The sequence below is a fragment of the Mastacembelus armatus genome, chromosome 9 (assembly GCF_900324485.2).
Source record: "Mastacembelus armatus chromosome 9, fMasArm1.2, whole genome shotgun sequence".
Classification (NCBI taxonomy): domain Eukaryota; kingdom Metazoa; phylum Chordata; class Actinopteri; order Synbranchiformes; family Mastacembelidae; genus Mastacembelus; species Mastacembelus armatus.
The window spans coordinates 8,334,610-8,354,799 of NC_046641.1; the positions used below are offsets into that span (position 1 = coordinate 8,334,610).

General features: G+C 41.7%; 1 protein-coding gene across 1 annotated transcript; it reads left to right on the forward strand.

The window, feature by feature from the left end:
• Window positions 1-66: 66 nt before the first annotated feature.
• On the forward strand, window positions 67-18,301 carry LOC113138870 (rabphilin-3A-like). The gene is made up of 19 exons (XM_026321692.1): window positions 67-307; window positions 10,408-10,497; window positions 10,614-10,625; window positions 10,830-10,955; window positions 11,066-11,195; window positions 11,368-11,451; window positions 11,531-11,699; window positions 11,851-11,895; window positions 13,962-14,147; window positions 14,268-14,450; window positions 15,812-15,891; window positions 16,038-16,112; window positions 16,549-16,658; window positions 16,764-16,890; window positions 16,977-17,033; window positions 17,139-17,293; window positions 17,375-17,456; window positions 17,623-17,719; window positions 17,813-18,301. Exons 2-19 carry the CDS (start codon window positions 10,424-10,426, stop codon window positions 17,941-17,943), a joined length of 1,923 nt encoding a protein of 640 aa, XP_026177477.1. The 5' UTR covers window positions 67-307; window positions 10,408-10,423; the 3' UTR covers window positions 17,944-18,301.
• The last annotated feature ends 1,889 nt before the right edge of the window (window positions 18,302-20,190 follow it).

Below are 20,190 nucleotides of genomic sequence, written 5' to 3' on the forward strand. Positions count from 1 at the left end.
GTGATGACTGTCCACTTAGGCACCAGTGTTATCCCTTCAGATCCAGGGGTTTCCTTCCCAGGGTACCAAGGGCTTTCCATCCTCCACGCAGACTAGAAGACCAGTTCCCACGCATCGCTGAAATCTGCTGTGACTCCAGCACCGAGTATTCCTCCAGGCAGAAAAATAAAAACAGGGGTTTTGGTGACAGGCACCATGCGCAATGACTAACTCTGTGGGGTCCAAGCGCTGCACAGAAATTTAGTCCGCATCATTCCCTGACAGCTCCCTGAGCAGAGGAGAGAGGGAGGCAGGGCTGGATTCTCAGGTAGGCTTTAAGATCTCCTTCGAAGGATTTTCAAACATTGCATCCTCAACCCTCAAATCAATCTTTGCTTATTTGCGTTTTTGGCCAGTGCCTCGGTGCATCAGAATTTCTCATTTACAAGTTGAATGAATGCAGCATTTCATTCACAAGAGAGGGGAACTGGAAATGATCTCTTACGAAGGAACGTATTTCATTGTATTTATTAATTTGATGGAACATGTTTTCATTGTCTGCATGAGCCTGTTACTCAGTGAGTCATTTGAATGAAAAGGGCAGATTTGTGAGTATGTGCAGTGCACTCACTATGTATGAAGCTGCTGCTAATTAACCTATGTGAGGTGCCAGTTATGGAAATGAGCATTTGATTGATTCCTTTGTCTTAGGGAAAACAGGTCTTACTGATAAGAATATTGCTCTGCAGCATAATGTTCCTCTTATTCGTGCAGAAATGCTGATAGATCTGATTGCCTTCCTATTTTGAATTATTGCATTGATTTACTACAGCATGCTATGGTGTTATTATCCTGTGTTCAGTTCATTGTAAAAAATATAACTCTTAGAGTAGCTTGATGTGAGAGGTTTTAATCCTCTCCAAAACGAATGAAAAGAAGAGTGGTGGTCGTCTGCGCTCCTGCAACAGGGGTGCTTCCCTCTTGCAGATCTGATATCAGAACACAGACCTGGTAAGTCCTGTGGGAGATCGTGGGGTTGCGGTCCCTGGGCGTTGCTGCAGGATTTTTAGGAGCACTCACTGGGGTTTGATGTGCTTGCAGACTAGGAGGAAAAACATAAGTGATGCCTCCATATGCTGATGTGGGCAGGGCAGCTCTCAACTCCAGCTGTGCCACAGGACGGATGATTTTAGTCACCTACTTGTGATGTTATCTCATCCTGCTGGGGCTTTATTAGGCATAGAGGGTCAGTGTGTGTGCGTGTGTTGTAAACAGACTTATCTGACCTGTCCAGTTCACTGCTGTTAGCGTTTCTGCTGAAGGACAGAGAAAAGAAGGTGGGAAATTGCCTCTCACTTCCACCATCTCCAACTCCTCCTACAGACATGAAGCGTGGGGATTAAATGGGGGAGGGGAGAAAAGACTGAATGAACGGTCTCTGCAGCTCCCTACTCTCACATGAGCAACCACAGTAGTGATTGGATGACACCCATATGCTGGTACCTCTCTCTATTTCTGTCTCACTGCCAGTCTCACACTGTTTTCTGTACAGGAATGAAATTAGGAAAGAAAAAAAGAGGAAAAAAGAATTAAGGAATTTTCGTTAGGTCATGTCACATAAAATGAGAAAAAATGAGTAACGGGGAGCACAGGGAAACATGGGTATTTAGAGAAAAGGTAAAAAAAATAAGATGGAATAAAGTAAGTGACCTGCACACTACCTGCATTATTTAAAGATGGAGGATACGAGGCGACTGTACCCGCTTGTCTTCCCCTCTAACTGTGCTGTCTCTTCACAGATGCATCAGTCCTGAAAAATTACAACAACATTTCTTGATTTGAGAGATGGTCCACTCACACTGTTGTTGCAGGGGTGACCTGTTGTGCATGGCCTTTGGAATTAAGTCCAGATACAGTCTACTACAAACGCACAGACTGGTGGACACACATGCACACACACAGCGTTTAATCATTGTGATTCTCGTCTTCTGATCTTGCTGTTACCATGGCCACAGTTGGTAAAGGTGTTCCTCTGTGCTCTTCACGGTCCATATATGGAGCTTGGAACCCAAATCATATAATATACTTTAAATATCGGCTTCTTTCATGTCCTGCTTTTGGACATTTTTAAATTTGGTATAGGAGAGACACTCTTATATGCCATTGTGGCTGAGTTTCAGAAGGGAGTGGCTCCATCTTCAAATTCTCAACACAGTGGTAGAAGAGAATCGATTCACTGGCCGCTCTAAACCTGGTGATTAGATCTGCTTAAACACTGTGGCATTTTGGAATAGACAGATGTAATTAATGTGGCCTTTAAACAAAGTTCCCCCAAGAGGGCAAGGAGTTAAAAATCCAAAAGATAATCGGGCTGTGGCTGAATCTTTAAACACCAGCAAATCTGTAAGCAACATTTCTTACCTATCTGCTATCATTTCTAATCTCCAACATTTATATTTAGTTGATTGCATGTTGTAGCTGCAGTATTTCTCTTTCACCACAGGCTCACAGTGACATCTGGATGAACACACTCTGCATTTCATGTTTCACAGCTGTTCTTCCAGACTATGTTTTTGCTCATTTTTTCGTGTTGTGGTCTTTCCAGACTACAACAGGCTCTTGTCTGCCAACAGAGATCTGCTAAAAACACCCAGGGGCATTGTACCTGCTAGTTTGCTGGTGGGACTAGGGAGACGGGGAGGGTCAGATATCCAGCAGCTGAACTGTGCCAGATCTTCAAAGCAGAGAAACAAAGACACAGAATCATGACCATCACACTGAGGAATTTATAGGATCTCTGACTTGTTTCTTTATATGTTACCAACCATGTAGTTTATCTCATCAGACCACAAGCTGCTGGTTACGTCTGGTTAGGAGGAAATAAATGCATAGTGTCTTTACAACAGACCTTTGCTGCGCTGATTTAATGTCCCTGTTTGGTACTACTTGTTTCCCCAAGATAAGATGGGAGGAAATTGAAGGAGCATGTGTGGCCAATGTATCAGCGGCGACTTCTTAAAAACCTTCTTACATGTGAGGCATACAGGGATGAATCACCATCAGTCTAGCAAGTTCACTGCAGGTTCGTATTAAAGTGCAGTTAATTGTGTGCTCCATGTTTAACAGCTTTTTTTTTTTTTTGCTTCTGTAGGAAAAGTCTCTACATACTAAGTCTATGAATGTACAATGTTTGAAAAAATGTGGATCAGCAGATATTTTCTCTGTTAAATTCCAGAGGCTGGTATGGGCTGCTCATTGTATGTTAAATTAAGAATGAAAAACATGGCGCCTATCCCATTTAGGGCTGTTGGAAAGGAGCAACAGTGGTAGCAGGGTAACAGCATGGTAGCTTGTTGGTAACTGGATGGTCTTTCCTGTTTGTTCTCCAGCGATGCGGGACCTGGAGCCATGCCTGCCTAGAGGATGTACTTGTGTGTGTTTGAAATGGTGCGACACTCTCACATTTGAGAAGTGAAGAGTCCTCACAGATGGTTCCCCAGATGGTCACCATCAACACCACTGTCTGAGTGAAAACATGGTTAATTTGTCAATGCCACAGATCTAAATAGCCAACAAGCATCCATGTACTGCTTCTCCAAATTGAATTTGTTAATTTCAAAATCAGTCTGACCCTGTGTGATCTTTCTCTCTCTAAATCCGCTGTCCTGTATCTGATGTCTAAGAGAGGTCCAAGTGCCTAAAGCATACGCTAATATCTTAAAGAGGGAACTTGCATAGAGTAAAAGGCAATGGTGGTGAGAGTTGTAAATAATTAAGAAATGCTGAGTGATGTTTTTCTCCTGCTTCTTGGTGCAGTGCTTCACAGTCCTGGCCAGGTCCAGGCCTCAGTGTGTTGCTATGTTGGCATCTCACAGTCCTCTATGCAGGATGGATGGAGATGGGCCATGTAACTGGGAGTGGGTGGCCACTTTTTTTTTTTTTTTTTTTGGTCCTTCCTACCCTGTCTCCTCACTCATTAGCAGCTCAAGCCTGTGTAGAGTTAGTCTGTGAGACCAAATGATCATTAGACTTCAACTCAGTGCACAGTGTTGGGGGATGGTGCTAGTAATTCTGGTATATACACAATACAGCTTAAAAGATAGCTTGGGTGCATGTTGTTTTAAAGAACAGAAGAAGAGTCTACAGCCATGTGCTGCTAATTCCCAACTCTGTTAATCTGTTAATTGGCATTAAATACTAAGTAAAGTCAAGGCAGAATGTCATTGGTTTGGTTATGAACTGCACTTCTTAGACTTCATCCTGAGAAGAGCAAGGATGTGTGTGTCATATTTCAGTGAAGTCCATTTAATAATTGTCAAGACAGGTTGCTGAAAACCAGAAATGTGAACCTTGTGGGGGCCCAGGACTATACCAAAGTCCTCAGGTTCCACTGGGAGTCATGAACGTCTGTAAAATGTGACAGTCCATCCAGTGGATGTGAAAACATTAAATAGCTGTTAGTTCTAGTTGAAAAGTTATAGGATCATCAAAGTGGCATCCCCTTGAGACCACAAATATCTGTTCATGACAATCCAATTAGCTGTGTTACATATCCATCTTAAATTTTTGTTTATTAGGTTTTATTAGTTTATTATTCTATTTGAGCGAAGAGTCCGCTTCTGTGATTTTCTATATTATATTTTTTTATTTCTATTCAAAATTTTATATAACTTGAAGTTGTCTTTTCTACCTGCTTTAACAAACTCTCCATCCATCCATCCATCCATCCATCCATCCATCATCCATCCATCCATCCATCATATATATCCATCCATCCAGGCTAATAGCTGTTGAGCTATTTTAGTCTGGACTTAAGCAATGGACTGACTGACATTATGGTCCATAGATATATCTGCTTCAATTGTAAATAAAAATTAACATCCTGCCCCCACACTACAAACTGCAGCCATTTGCTTTCATAGTCTGAGTAATTTGAACACATTTGATGGCTCTTCCTAATTTCATGGTACTTTCTTCCCTTTGCACTTGTACAAGGGTTGCAGTTGCAGGGTGTGCAGAATCTCTACCACTGTGCATTGCTCTTCCTGTACAAACTCTTTGCCTTGTTAGTAATTTGTTTTTAGCTAGGTGTCCACCAGTCATCCATAGTATACTACTTGTGTTTCTGGCCTAGCAGTTCTCATTATAAGGCTGGACATTTTTTCACAGTCTGTGAAAACTGTCTGTTTCTTTAGGACATGAGAAGCACCAGCCCACATGTGTCAGCACAGAATGTGGAGGAGCAGCTGGTTGTATGACATGTAGCTTACAAATGAGTCAAGGTGTTGTCGACCACTTCATGTTTTTTAGACCATTATAGTGACATTTTGTGAAGGACTGTAGATGACTCATAACACTGTAACTCATAACCCAATAACAGGAATACTCATTAATGGGCTTCGCAATTACAGGCACCATTTTCTTTGAAATCAGTGACATTTTTAAATTTGTGACTATTTCTTTTGGCATTAAATTCTTGTTCAGTCATGCAAGCCTTGTGCTCATGGGGATCAATAAGACTGAGATAGTAGGGTGCAAATCATCTCATAGATTAGCAGCTAACTTAGGTATTTAAATTAAATAGCTCTAATACTGCCTTTCTTTGTCCAAAAGATTTTTCTATTAGCGAATGTGACTTCTTATTGGCTCAGTATTTATAGATCTGAAGAAGAGATTTAAATAAGAAAAAAGAAACTTTTTTTTTTTCAGTTGTCCCTGCTCAGGTTTGATGTTCCAACTCACCACAGGACTTGAGTTGAAACTGTCGATTAGCCAAGACTCTCCTGTCTGTGGATGTCAGGCTGTGATCTGTTTCATAATACATAAAACAATCTGAGTTACTGCCAGACCAGATGGTAAAGGAAGGAAAATCAGAATGAAGCAAAATGTTATTTTTGTTCTCTTCCTTAACCTGACTATTTTCTGAAATCTATATCCAGCAGTTCACAGATTTTCAACATTTTTATATTTAGTGTTTTACTTATTTTAAAATTGAACCATCTTAGTAAAAATATATGCTGTCACCATCATTCTAAACCAAATAGCTGTTCTTCATAGTGATGATTATCTTAGTGTTGCTTTGTGTAAGCATGTTGTTCATAGTTTCACCCCATATATGATGAATAAAGTCATACAAGGCTGTATGAGCCCAGTAATGGTTATGTATAAAAAATTCACAGGTTCCTTGCAGCACTGAGAAAAATTGTATATGGCTGGTCACAGGAACCTGAAGAAATGGGCATGATTTCACCAGGACTATTAAAGTATTTGTAGGATGGATATACTGTGCTGGTATTATTACCATCTGTGGCATCTACTTAGAAATCAGCATCTTGAAAATGGTTTGGGAGAAATTGCTGATGTGAGCCCAAAGGGCATGTGTTGGGCAATGGTAAGTTGGCTAGTGAATGATTGGGTGGTGGCTACAGCAGACCTTTAAGGTGGCATCCGTTATCCCTAAGTAAGTTTTAGCCCTGAGGCATCAAAACATGAAGTGAGGCCTGATGAAAGATGAATTAAAGCAATTATGGAACTTTGCATTGATTTTGGATTTTCATTAACCTATTTTGAAGAAATGTCCTTCTTGGGGGATGTCAAGGGAATTGTTGGCCTGGAATTAAAGTGAAGTGATTCAAGTGACTTTACTGCCAGATTGTCCTTCAGGTCTGTGATAGTTCTGATTGCTTTCATAGCTGCATTGAACGATTATTTTCATTATTGATTTAATCCTACTTTTTCTAATTACTTGATTATTTAGTCTGTAATAGATAATTGTGAAAATGCCCATCACAGTTTCTAGAGCCCAAAGTGGTGTTTTCAAAATACTTGTGTCCAACCAACAGTCCAAACAAATTAAAAATATAATTATAAAAAAAACAGCAAAGAAAAAAAAGCAAATCTACATGAACAGTCCTTGAAACTCTTAAATCATTTAATTTCTCTTCAATAAATGACCACATCACTTACTGACAAACCAGTTTCTGTTTAAAGCTCATTATTTCAGGACAAAACTGGAATAAAACCTTAATTTTATGTATTGATTTTTGCTCCTGTCTGTACGAGGGAGTTGACTCTCTTCCCTCTATCCCCATCTCCTCCTTAAGCTCCCGGTGCTCTGTCTATAAATGATCCATGTTGGATCAGTCCATCATTGCCCTGCTGGCTTGTTGTCACCCTGTCTGCTTTCTTCAATTCATGATTTTACAAGCAAGTACAAAATCATGAAAAAAAAAAAAAAACACCAACCTGTCAAACACAAGCAGGTACACTTATTCCTGTCTACTCCTTTTCCCAGTCATATGTTCTGCAGTAATGAGTCATGCACCTGCTAATGAAAAGTCATAGAACAATGTTAATCTGTGCTTGTGCCTGATAAGACACTACTTAACACATGCATTACAGCCACTGTGTTAATCAAACTGAACTGAAAATGTCTGTGTTGTGCTCTGGGAGTTGTGTATGCATACATCACTGAAGATGTATAGCTGCAGATTGTGTTGACTATCCTCCCAGGCCCTGAGGTGGAGACACAGGTTTCTAAATTAGTCCTCTCCACCTCCATAAGAAAGTCTGTACAGGAGAGAACCTGCTGGGGCGGATGACTTGTGATGATCAGGCAGATGACTGCCTTGAGTCAATGCTCTCCCTCTGGTCTTTCCTGTTGTCATCTCACACATGATCTGTTACTAGTCATGCCTGGTGTATTTGTAGACACTGTTGCGTGGTTGCTTGCACATTTCCTGGGCACCACACTTCAGCTTGCCACGTCACGGAGGATTCATGACATTTTGTGAAACAAGAATATAGGAGAAGAACCCACCACCTGACTGAGTCATCTTATATCAGAGGAAAACACGTACAAGATGACTTGCACCAAGTCACAGATGACGCAGATCAGCTGCATTTATAAGCTCGACAGCACAGGGGCTGGCAGGCTGAGGGTCACAGTGATGTCATAGCTGCAGAATAACAAGGCTCTATGTGACATTTTGGGCAAGACAGTGCATTAAAATTGGCCATGAGCAAATTTTTCATTACAAAGATATGAAACATTCTGAGAACAGTGTTCAATGGATGAGATCAAGCAGTATTCTTTAAGCCTGTACTGATGAGAAAATGTGTTTATGATCCCTCAGACTGTCTCCTGAATGCTAATTGAATTGTCACCTCAGCAAAGAGTCCACTTCTGTGATGCAGAGGCTATCTATTCCCCAGCACCAGAGAGCTCTGTCTTGTCTGAGTCAGTGATTACACAGGGCAAGTCTGAATATCCTCGCCCATCTGTCTCTCTCCATTCACCTGCCCAGAACAATTTTGTTAGACAAAAGTGGGATAATTAATTTTGGCAAGTGAAGGAGGGCTATGCTTGAGAGCCTTGGCCTGTATGATATATACTGTACAGTCAGAGTAATGTCTGGGCTGTCAGACTGCTGCTGAAAAGTGGAAAAAGACTAATGTTCCCTGAAGACTGTGTTGCCACTGTTGGCTGGATGCAGCAGCAGCAGCATCAGAGGTAAAAGCCCACACCCAGAGTTTCTATTGATAGCACAGCGAATTTTTTGTTATTCTGCAAATCCCACAGGCAGTGCAGCAACAGATTGGAGCTTAAAAGGTATAAAGCCTGATGTTGCACAGTATAACACGAGCTGCTGAATGAGAGCGACAGTGGCCTCCCTCTCACTCCATCTTTCACTTTCTCCAAGGTGCTACAGTGCAAGCTTTCACTGCTGTGAAAAGCTGTACACAAGTGAAACTTATTGATTTTCCTCTTAGCATTATCATCATGCACTCCTTACAGTATCTCTGCCATTCTCACTCTAATACAGTACCTGCACTCTCCTCATCCTGCACTACCACAGTCCTCAGTGCTTGAGGCTCCAGGGAGGCTTTTAGTTTCTCTTGTTTCCCTTTTTCGGCCCACTGGTCTTCTCTGACTGCTGGTGCTTCCCCTCAGGACATGCACCAGCTGCTGTATTCCTCTGGCCTGTTGCTGAAGCATCCCTCCATATATTGTCTGCCAGAGACGCAGAGCAGCTGTAAGTCAGTTCTACAGGGGCACCCACACTCACATACTGAGCTGACATGAATGTGTGTACTCGCCTCAGTGATCTCTGTTGACATCTCTGTATCATCTTTGTTATGCCACTCTGGGATTATATTACATTGCTGGTGTGTCATATTGATAAGTGCTTTGTGACCTTTTAGCTGAAGACAACCAACTGTTTCCTATTGCAGTCATTAACCATCAGCTTGTCCTGTTTTGCTGTGCTGTGTAGACCATCAACTGCTAAAGATAATCATGTCCTTTAACTACTCTGATGATCCTCAAACTCCTCCTCACCAACAGTGACTCTTTTCTGGACTACAAGCAAGTCAGCTGTGATTTCACCACTTGGAGCGCCCTCCTACAGATCTTATAAACTGCTCCTCAGCCTTCTCATATCACCCGACCACACGCGCAGTCCCACTGGCATCCCTGGAGGAAGTGTGCTTCACTTTGGATAAAAACCTCAGCTTCAAACAACACACCATAGACCATTAGAAACACCAGAGACAAAGACTCTTAGTCATCCTTGTCAGCACAAGCTCCACTCCTCCTCCTCCTCCTGTATCGCAGCATAATTGAGCCACTCCTGCTATATGGAACCATCTGTTTCTTTGAAATGTGTAGACTCACAAACTGGAAGCAATTCCTCACACTTTTACTTACACCTGCTAAAATAATTGGCCCTGCCACCCCCAGCTTCTGTGTCCATATATTCTGAGTGCACAGAACTCTAAAATGACCACACCACCCAACCCAGTGTCATTTCACTGTGGTCTGAGGGCTTGCATTGTTGTGACCTTTGTTTCCATTGTCCATACACACACTAAGCAGTTCAGCCCCTGTTAAGAGCCTGCATGTTAGCGCAGGCTTGTCTTTTACAGATCTGTTTTGTTTGTGTAAGGTTTTTCCTGTGGTTCATTGCTCAAAAATATGAATAAAAATAATTTGATAAAATAGGCTTGGCAAGAGAAGATAGTACAGATTAGCCTGGAAATTTGGCACCTAGGAATGTGCTTATATTTCACTATTTCAGGCTTGGTATGTAAATGGACAGAAATAGATGAAGGGGAAAAGGTGGAAACTATAATTGTTTGTTTATTCTGTGGTTTTGTCTTTTCTGTGTTTGTTTCGTTTTGCTTTTTGGTTCACCAGTGTCATTTATTTAATACATGGCAATTAAAGGAAGTTTTACCAGGGACCTGCCTATTTAAGCTCAGCACTGTCCATTTGATGACGTCTGATTATACATGACAGAACTATTCAATCCAAACAGAATTATAAAATCTAAATACACAGCTGTCATCTTTCCATAACATTAGGTAAAGATCATTTGACTGTTTCATGCTGACTTCATTATTGTCTTTTTGCCCATCCACCTGCAGACTGCAATAGTGCAGGATGACCGACACGGTGATGAGCGGCAGTTCGGATCGCTGGGCGTCCAACGACAGGCAGAGAAGCATGCATGCTAGGTTAGTGTATATGTCAGAACATGTTTTGTTTCATTAACTCTGTAAATTGTGCCATCGAGACTTAACTGTGCCCTCCTTTGTTTCACCTGCATCCGTCTGACTGATCTGTGACGCAGTGATAAAGAGCAGTAAGTAGATCAGCTGCAACTCCACCTCTCATACCTGCTCTGCACATCTGTAGCTGTTCAGAAAGCAGTGTGATGTGTTGATGCTGTAAATGCATGTTTGCTCATTCACTGTGTTTGGTCTGTATGAGCAGCTGTGTGACTGGATGTCGTTTAGTGAAATCATAGACCTGGTGTAATCTCATCTGGAGTGTGTTTGGCTGACAGAGGCAACTGGACGATGCAGCCAGGCCCTGGTTCTGGTCCAGACTTGACAGATGAAGAAAAAGAAATTATAAACGGTGTGATTGCCCGTGCTGAGAAAATGGAGGCCATGGAGCAGGAGAGGATTGGGTGAGAGATCATAAACTATCAAGTGTATTCACCAAATTGTGCACATACATTTTAACCAGGGATAATTATTGGTGACATTTTAAGCAAGATTTCACTCTGTGCTTCTGCAGGCGCTTGATAAACCGCCTGGACGACATGAAGAAAACTGCATGTGGGGATGGAGTGTCCCGCTGTTTGCTGTGTGGGGAGCAGCTGGGCTCACCTGGGGTCAGCTCCGTGGTGTGCGAGGACTGCAAAAAGGTAGGCAGTGAGTCAGCCGATTATTACAAGGCAACTAAATAACCCACTCTTCTGCTAAAACACACACAATAAGTTGCAAAAACACAAAAGGTCATGGTCTGTGCGCTGTGTATTTGTGATAAGACTGTAAATGGCAAGCTGCTGGAGATCTTTATTTTCCTCTCTTTTGTAGAACATGTGTACCAAGTGTGGTACACAGTGTGGCAGTCAGCCGCGTGCTGTGTGGCTGTGCAAGATCTGCAGGGAACAGCGAGAGGTGAGAGCTTTACAGCAGTGAACAAATTATTCCAATTCAATTGTTTGCTGCCTGTGAAGCACATGTTCTGTTTTGTCAGGTGTGGAAAAGATCAGGTGCCTGGTTCTTCAAAGGTTTTCCTAAGCATTTCTTGCCATCGCCCATGCCGTTATCTAACCCGAGAGACACGGCTGCCCAGAAGGTGACGGAGCCCCAGGGGCCACCAGCTTCCGAACCCAGGGAGGCAGTAACACAACCGCAACCACCAGGTAACGCAGCCAAGACTTCAGCTTTACCCTGAATCCTTTTCAGTCATTATGAATTTTTACATCAGGCCACTTGGAGGTCCTCATCGCTCTTTTTGGACCAACCTGTTAGACTGTTGTCACAAACGGTTGGTTTACATTATGTCTCTCTCAGGTGAAAATCAGAGTCAGGCTCCTGCCTCTGAGCAGCAAGATTCAGGCAAGTCTAGAAATCTTTTAAAAAGCAGCTGCCAATCTACCTGAACTGCATGTGAGATTTCACTTTCTCAGCAACAAAGTTGAACTGGAATTTTTCACAATAGCAATTTTCAAATGATTACATAACCACTTTTGAAATGGTCTTTAAATGACTGATAGCATGAGGAAAAAGATTGTTTGGTCTGATTAGGCAAAAACTGAACTCTTTACGCAGAACTCCAAACACTGTGTGAGGTGAACAGCAGGTACCGCTTATCACCTGGATAATGCCATCACTACAGTGAAGCATGGTAGAGGCAGCACCATACTATGGGGATGTTTCTCAGCAGTAAGGACAGGGAGATTGGGAAGAATTGAGTGAAGGATGAATCAAATCAAATGCAGAGAGGTCCTTGAATACTCCAGGGTGCACACGACCTGAGACAAGATGGTTCAGCTTTTCTCAGGACAATGACCTGAATCATACAAACAAGACGTCATTGTAGTGACCTCAGGACAAGTTCCTGACTTTTCTTTATTAGTAGAGCCAGGGCACAGATTCCAACCCCAGGGAAGATCTGCAGAGAGGTGGTCATCCTTCCAGCAGGTTCTCCCATCTCTGCAGAGGACAAACAGGACTTTGGTACAGTGACTGTTGGGATGGTTCACCCAACCAAGGCCCTTCTTGGTTGGTTATTTCATTTTGGACTAATTCATTATCCTGACCACTGTGCTCCTGGCACACTAAAGCTTTGGAAACAGTTGTATATGCTTTCTATGCCTTATGACTATTAGATCACAGATGTCCACAGAGAGTTCTTTGGATGTCATGACTTGGTTGTAGTCCTGACATGCAGTGTGCATTGGAAGCCTTACAGTATTTACACTGGTGTGTACCTTTGTAAACTGTGAAGCTATGCTGTTGAGTGCCACAGCAAATAATAATAATAAAGGGTTCAACAAGTGAATATGTGTAAATACTCTTTGAAACAACTGTATATATATATATATATATATATATATATATATATATCACCTTTTCAGATAGATATAGATATATAGATATTTTATTAAAAATATGAATTTTAATTTCAGTCCGACTATAACCAGCTTTTCAAAGTGCCACCTCTTTGGTCTCATTAGATCAGCATCTGTACGAGAGCTTGCTTCTCATTGCTCTTTTCCCTACCATCAAACCTTTTATCTGCTTCCCAAATTTGGCAGCACCACCCACTGTTGCAGAGGTGGGGGATGAAGAGCTCAATTAAGCTGTCGGAAGGTGCATGCTGTGACATGGGATGGGCCTTCAGGTTTTGTTGCTATGATGGGTCACATTGTATCATGTCACACTTGTGTGATTAGCCTACCTATGCAATGTGATTTCCTCATATAAGAGACAGGTTGACTATATAGCTGCTGCATGTACAGTAGGTGGATGGCACTGCTTGTTGTATGTACTGTATGTAGGTCAATGCCTTTGCAATGAAAAAGCTGCAGCATCAAAAGTATCCAGAGAGACTAGGGAGTATTACAGATTCCACTGCAGTAGGAGCCTGAAGTGATGTCATTATGCATGCCTCCCATATACAGTACTGTGCAAAAGTGTTAGGTAAGTTTAGATGTTTTAGATTCTTATCACACAACACCATCAGGCATCTGATTGATCCCAGATTCACAGTGCATCCCACTGTCCAGGACAACAAGCCCATAAAGTACCCATTATAGTTCATAAAGAAGTATTTTCAGGGTCATGAAGAACCAGGAGTCCTACAGCAGCTGGTTTGACCCCCACAGAGCCTGAATCTGGGCAGTGTGGAGTCTGGGATCTACAGAAGAACTGCAGCTTCTCCAAGCTGCTGCAACGTACCAGGAGAAACTGTCTGCAGGTCAAACCAGAGAGAACTGGTTTAAAGGCAAAGGGGAGAGCTGCAAATACTGTTTAGATTTAGGTTTAGGTTTGGCTCCCTTTACTGCACTTTATGTCATTTATGTTAAAAGCATCACCCGTGTGTTTTTAGTGCCTAACATTTGCTCAGTACTGTATATAGTGTGTCTGTGTGTATTATGCTATTAATGCTTATTTTTTAGGCCGAGAACCACAGGGCCGACCTGGTTACCCACCCGTGGCCCCTAAACCGTCAGTTGTGCGTATGGCAACAGGCGGGGCTGGCTCTGAAGAATTGGGACAGGGCAGTCCAGTAGTGATGAAGAAGATGGTGCCTGTTCAGAGCTCAAGACCACAGTCTGCTGGTTCGGCCACCATGGCCCAGCAGGGTGAGCGAGACCTAGGATGAGCTCCTTTGCTCAGATTCCAAAGTCCAAAGCATAAACTAAACATTGCATCCTCAGTAGTGCTGTTTTGTGCCATGTCAGCTGACCTGAATGTATTTGTAGGTCCAGCGGCAGGAGATGGAGGTGTGTACTCCTTGGGTGCAGGGCCTCCAGAACAGAGAGCACCTCCTGCAGTAAGAGAGGAGAGGAGGCAGCCCGCTGCCTACAGTGCTCCACCCGTCCGACAGCAACCTCCCCCAGCTGAGGAAGAGGAGGAGGCTAACGACTACGACTCTGACGAAGCCAGTGAGTACACCATCTGCTCACACTTCTCATAGACTAACGTGGCTTTTCTGACTGATACAGTTTGATGGTTTTGATTTCTTTTTACTTGTTTCAGGTGAAAAGCAAAAGGTGTCTTTTTATTCCTTTTTTATATAAATAAAGCTCAACTTATCATAATGCAGCATCCAATAACGGATGTTGATGTCCTTAATTTGGCAGCATTTCCGTTCGTCCTTAGGGACTGTGAGTCATTCTGAAGCTTGATGTCTGCCTTTTAGTCTGCTTAGAATAATTCATATCTATAAATCGCCCAATAGTCCTATCAAACATCAAGTATCATTCTGGCAGTGTCTGTTGAGGTGGATAGAAAATGACAAATGATAAGCATATGGTACTGAGGCATGAAAATCAATATCTGAGGAAATAAAGTAGAGGAAGACGTCAGTCAGAATGTGAACTACTAAATCAGTACTGCAACACAAGCTATGTATCTTACAGTATTTTTCAAAATATACCCCTTATCCCATTTTAATGAGAACAGTGCCATGTCATTCATGTTCTGTGCCTGGAGCATCAAACGGCCTTTATTCTCTCCCTGGGGAATTGGGTGTTAATTTATTTTATTGAGGTCTGGAAATATGGAGTTATGCAAATAATTTGAGAAAGGCCTACAACAGGGCTGACAGGATATAGATCAGTCAGTTGGTTGGCTGATGATTATTTGAGTTTTAATTTAGCTTTGTTCAATGATTTCAAATGCCTTAATAAAATCAGAACTAATGATATTCCCAGCAGTCCAAGCTGCGAGTTACTTGGTGTTTTGGGCTAAGTCTTATATTTGCATGCTAACATGGTAATAACCTGCTAAGCATCAGCATGGCAACAGGCGTGTAGCCTTAAAGGAGCGTTTTGTTTCTGAAGCAGCAAGATAGTGGTGAATTTCAGCCCAGTGAATGTTAGAAAAACCACCAAATGATGACAACGATGCTAGGAAATGAAACTCCTCCAAAGAAAATCTGTGTGGGCGGCATTTCAGTCTTATTTTCTCTTGCCCAGAACTTGATTTTCTGAATGTCTTCCTCTGAGACTTGAGTGTTTATTTGATTTATTTGATATTATAAGCCCCTCCTTGGTAATGAGATTTTTCTGCTGTTTACATAAGGTAAATAGAAAGCTGTAAGTGAAGATGGAGAGTTATTCATAGAACACATTCGTCCTTCATTTTTGTCCTTTCTGGCCTGGTACTTATTCTAACCATTCATAAGCTGCATGTTGTTTGATTACAAGAGACTCATTCTCTGTATTGATACTCCTAATTATTCAATAGTAGAGGTGTTGTGTCTCTGTAGCTTCATGTGATGACTGGTCTGGGTCTCTTTCAGCCACCCTGGGCTCTCTAGAGTTCAGCCTGCTCTATGAACAGGAAAGCAACAGCCTCCACTGTAGCATCCTCAAAGCAAAGGTAGCACTATTCTCCTAATTCTCTCACACAAAGGGACAATTACAATCAAGCCATTTATGTTAAAAAGCTCCTGAATGGCACTTTAGCTTAATTGCTCTTTGCTTTTCATGATGAAATGATGGACATGGAGCTCTGTGTCTCCTCAGGGCCTAAAGCCCATGGATTCAAATGGACTGGCAGACCCTTACGTCAAGCTCCATCTGCTGCCAGGGGCTAGTAAGGTAAAAGGCACAACACTCCTGTATTGATCTATTTTTAATTATTTTAAAATATTCATTACATTGATATCCTGAGCAAAACAAGGAAGGTTGATGATTTTAGACCCCTGGTTTGATGAGAGACCTTTCTGCTAGCTCAAGCCTGACATCTTGTGGTTTAAATTGACATAATCATAACTGGCACAGGGATGGTATCAAGAATATTAATACATAAAGCAAAAGTTGCAGTGAATGCAGATTATTAGGGTAATGTAAGTGCAGTACGCTTTAAAATAGGGTAGGCCTGAGTTGCAACAGCACCTTATGATGGGAAACAGCACCATGTAGATATTCTGTGCGATTAAACTGCTCAAACCAGAAATGTATCAGATCTTGCATAGAGGAAACTTGCGTCAAAATATTTCCAATTCCTTGTCCTGATCCACCTTGCATCCAACAGTCTAACAAGTTGCGCACAAAAACCCTGAGAAACACCCGCAACCCCATGTGGAATGAGACGCTCACATACCATGGCCTGACAGATGAGGACATGCAGCGTAAGACCCTCAGGTGGATACTGTACTGGATACTTCAGATGCTCATTTAGCAGCAACAGCTTTGCATTCATGTTCTCATCTTCTGCTTCAATGATGTAATATCTTTTGATTTCAACAGGCTGTCTGTCTGTGATGAAGACAAGTTCGGGCATAATGAGTTTATTGGGGAAACCCGAGTGGCGCTTAAGAAGCTGAAGATGAACCAGAAGAAAAACTTTAACGTGTGTCTCGAGAGAGTTGTCCCTGTGAGTGAAAACTTGATTAGACTCAAACAGTGCTTCATTTGCCTTGTCTGAATCTCTTATTGACCTGCTTGTTCCCCACATCACAGACAAAAAGAACTGCAACAGCCGGAGCAGCCAGAGGCATCTCTCTCTATGAAGATGAGGTAATGTTTTTATTTACGAGCATGTCTAAACATGAGGGGATTCCACCAGAACTGCATACATATGTGATCTCACTTTGTTTTAACCCCTCTGCTCTCTGCTTTTAGCAAGGGAAAGATGGTGCAGAGGTAGAAGAGCGTGGTCGGATTCTGATTTCCCTCATGTACAGCTCGCAGCAGAACCGCCTCATTGTTGGTGTTGTGCGCTGCGTTCATCTGGCTGCCATGGATGCTAATGGCTACTCAGACCCATATGTCAAAATGTAGGTGGAAATACAGTGGGACTGTAAATATATGAATCTAGAAATAGCACAAAATAAATTCTATATGCATACAATTTACAGATGTCTGAAACCTGACATGGGGAAGAAGGGCAAGTGCAAAACGCAAATCAAGAAGAGGACTTTAAACCCAGAGTTCAATGAGGTTTGTAGCAGAGTTTAAGGTAAAGGGCTTGCAATAACATCCACCTTAATACATTATGCCCCAAATATTATCAAATATCAAATGATTGTGTTTATATTTTTTGCGACTCCAGTATAAAAATATTTGGAAGTTCAGTTGTTCAATGGATGTCTCAATCACATTTCAGGAATTCAGCTATGACATCAAACACAGTGAACTGGCCAAGAAGACTTTAGATATCTCTGTGTGGGATTATGATATTGGGAAAGCCAACGACTACATCGGTAAATATTTGATCATTTCCGCTGCTTTGATGCAATAAAAATGAAATGCTCGTCACCTGCCTTTCACGCCTCACCTCACTTTCCTCATGGCAGGTGGGTGTCAGCTGGGTATCACTGCCAAAGGAGAAAGGCTGAAACACTGGTACGAGTGTTTGAAGAACAAGGACAAGAAGATTGAGCGCTGGCACACCTTGGTGAACGAGAATCACGTTGCCAGTGATTAACCACTTGCCCCCCTCCCATACAGCATGAGCTTAAACCTACCTGTCCCTCCTTGGTTTGCATTCATCTCCAAATGCACTTTTTCCCATTTTGTTGGTTTTTATCTGTTCTTTCACTACCTGACCATCACACAGGCGCTGCCAACATTCGTCCTTTTCCTTGAAATAGTATACTCTTCTTACCTGTCTTCTTATTAACAATTTCTCCGCCTGTGCTGATACTTAATCTGCCTCTGGGACAAATCATAGCATAAATGAATTAGAGATTTCATTAATGTAACCAAGGCACCTGCCAACAAACAGCTGCACAAATGTCTGTCGGTGATGTTATATTATGTGCTGAACATGGACACATTCTTCGCTAAAGAAAATGAAATGAAAAATTGCACTGGCACAGAACAAGAAAAGCAATATGTTATGGCATCTGAGGTCAAAATCTTTGTTCAAGCTGTTAAAAGCCTTTGATTGATAGCTGATGTTCATTAGCCTGTCAGGGTATCGTTTTTGATTACGTCATGCTGTAGTGTACATTTGAACTGTATAAGCATGCCAAGCCACAAATATAAGAACGACACAGCTGCACCTTCAAATATTTCAATAGTGCCCGCTGTCCTGAACATATTGTATATTTCCATGAAGAAATGTTTACATACTGATGCATTGCTCAGGTTAGGATAGACATCTGATATACAGATGATTCATAAGTCAGTGGACCATGAGCTAGATGAATCTTTCATCAGTTGCTGTTAATTTATGATTCAAAATTATAGCACACCTAGTTTAGCATTAGGAGTTTTTACGTATGGTTGTTCAAGCTGTGAATATTGAGTTTATAGGACGTATTAACTGTGTGAATAGAGAAACTGAGAAATGAACAAAAATGTTTATTTTTCTTCGTTGCGTTGAGAGTTGGCAGGAAAAAGGCTTCTCCTCCTGCTACCTCTTCTATTCTGAAGCTCGCAGTTCACTCTGACACCTCAGAGGTTTTCTACTGCAGTGTTTACATTGAATGCACATGGTCAGGTTTCCTACAGGTTTTCATAAATTTGGCTCCTACACTTAAAAAGGAGAGAAGGTGGGACAAATTAGGTCATAAGTATGTGCAGCTTTACCCGCATGCACTGTGCTTGTGACATTTGCGTGCCTGGAACAGTCGGGGCGGCTTTTACCCAACTTACCTTTTGCACAAACCGGGGCCCTGTCCCCTGTGCCACACCCCAAACATTTAAGGCTTTAGTGTGTGTTTGTTCACTAATCACAGCAAACCAAGGAAAGCACACCTTACAAATTGTAATGACCTCAATTTATACAGCTATTTGCAAGTTACTCAAATGTCGAAAAACAAAGAGGAAAACAAAAAATCCTATGCATGAAATGTCTTGTGGTTCAAGATATATATTCTTTGTAAGAAATGAATGCTGTTGTAATTCCATTAATGTTTACACTTTTCCCCATAACATTCCCATTCTTTAAATACAAGAGGCCATATTCTGCATGACTTATGATGACTATGATGTAATCTGAATAAACTGGTTTGATATCCACAGGATAGACTGAAAATCAACTGAGCACATCGACCAAACCTTATCCATCTCTTTACACAGTAGCAGACATACTCTCATTACTTGAATGAGACTTTCTGTACATACACATGCCAAATGCTCCAGTGTCTTATTTTCTCTGTACAGCCACTCTGCCCCATCTGTGGCAGCGATTTAAATATCCCATAGTAGCATCACACGCTGTCTTCTGTTGTGCTACTTGAGCTATAGATATCATCAGATGATGATGAACATAGATTATAATAAGTTTTTTTTTTTTTAAATCAGGCTTCTCTCATAGCTGTCTTCTACTTGATTACTTCTACCAGTTCAGTGGAATGTTTCTCGGTTTATCTCTGTATTTGTAAATACATGGTGCATGCACTGGAAATATGTCAGTTTGCAAATACAGTAACTTTGCATGTAGACATTTTGCAGAGTTTACACAGATCAATAAAATATAAGAAAAATGACGACGCTCTTATTTGTAAGAACCTGGGAGTCAAGTGACTGTCAGCCGAGATGATCACAGGAGAGAGGAGAGGGGCGCAGCATACAGCTGTACATTTGACTAGAAGACAGTGGCAAAGACATTTCAAAAGTAATACAGGATGTAGAAAGTGAAATGGGTCCTCATGATTGCTTGGAGTTATTATAATGGTACTGCAGTGCCACTTTTGTCCAGCATAGTTTTAAAAATCAAATTTTT

Excerpts from the sequence above, each read along its gene's own strand:
- LOC113138870 (XM_026321692.1), top strand. The coding sequence starts at position 10,424 with ATGACCGACACGGTGATGAGCGGCAGTTCGGATCGCTGGGCGTCCAAC. Across the intron at positions 11,196-11,367 it reads TGTGCGAGGACTGCAAAAAG|AACATGTGTACCAAGTGTGG; the intron begins GTAGGCAGTGAG and ends TCTCTTTTGTAG. Across the intron at positions 11,452-11,530 it reads TCTGCAGGGAACAGCGAGAG|GTGTGGAAAAGATCAGGTGC; the intron begins GTGAGAGCTTTA and ends CTGTTTTGTCAG.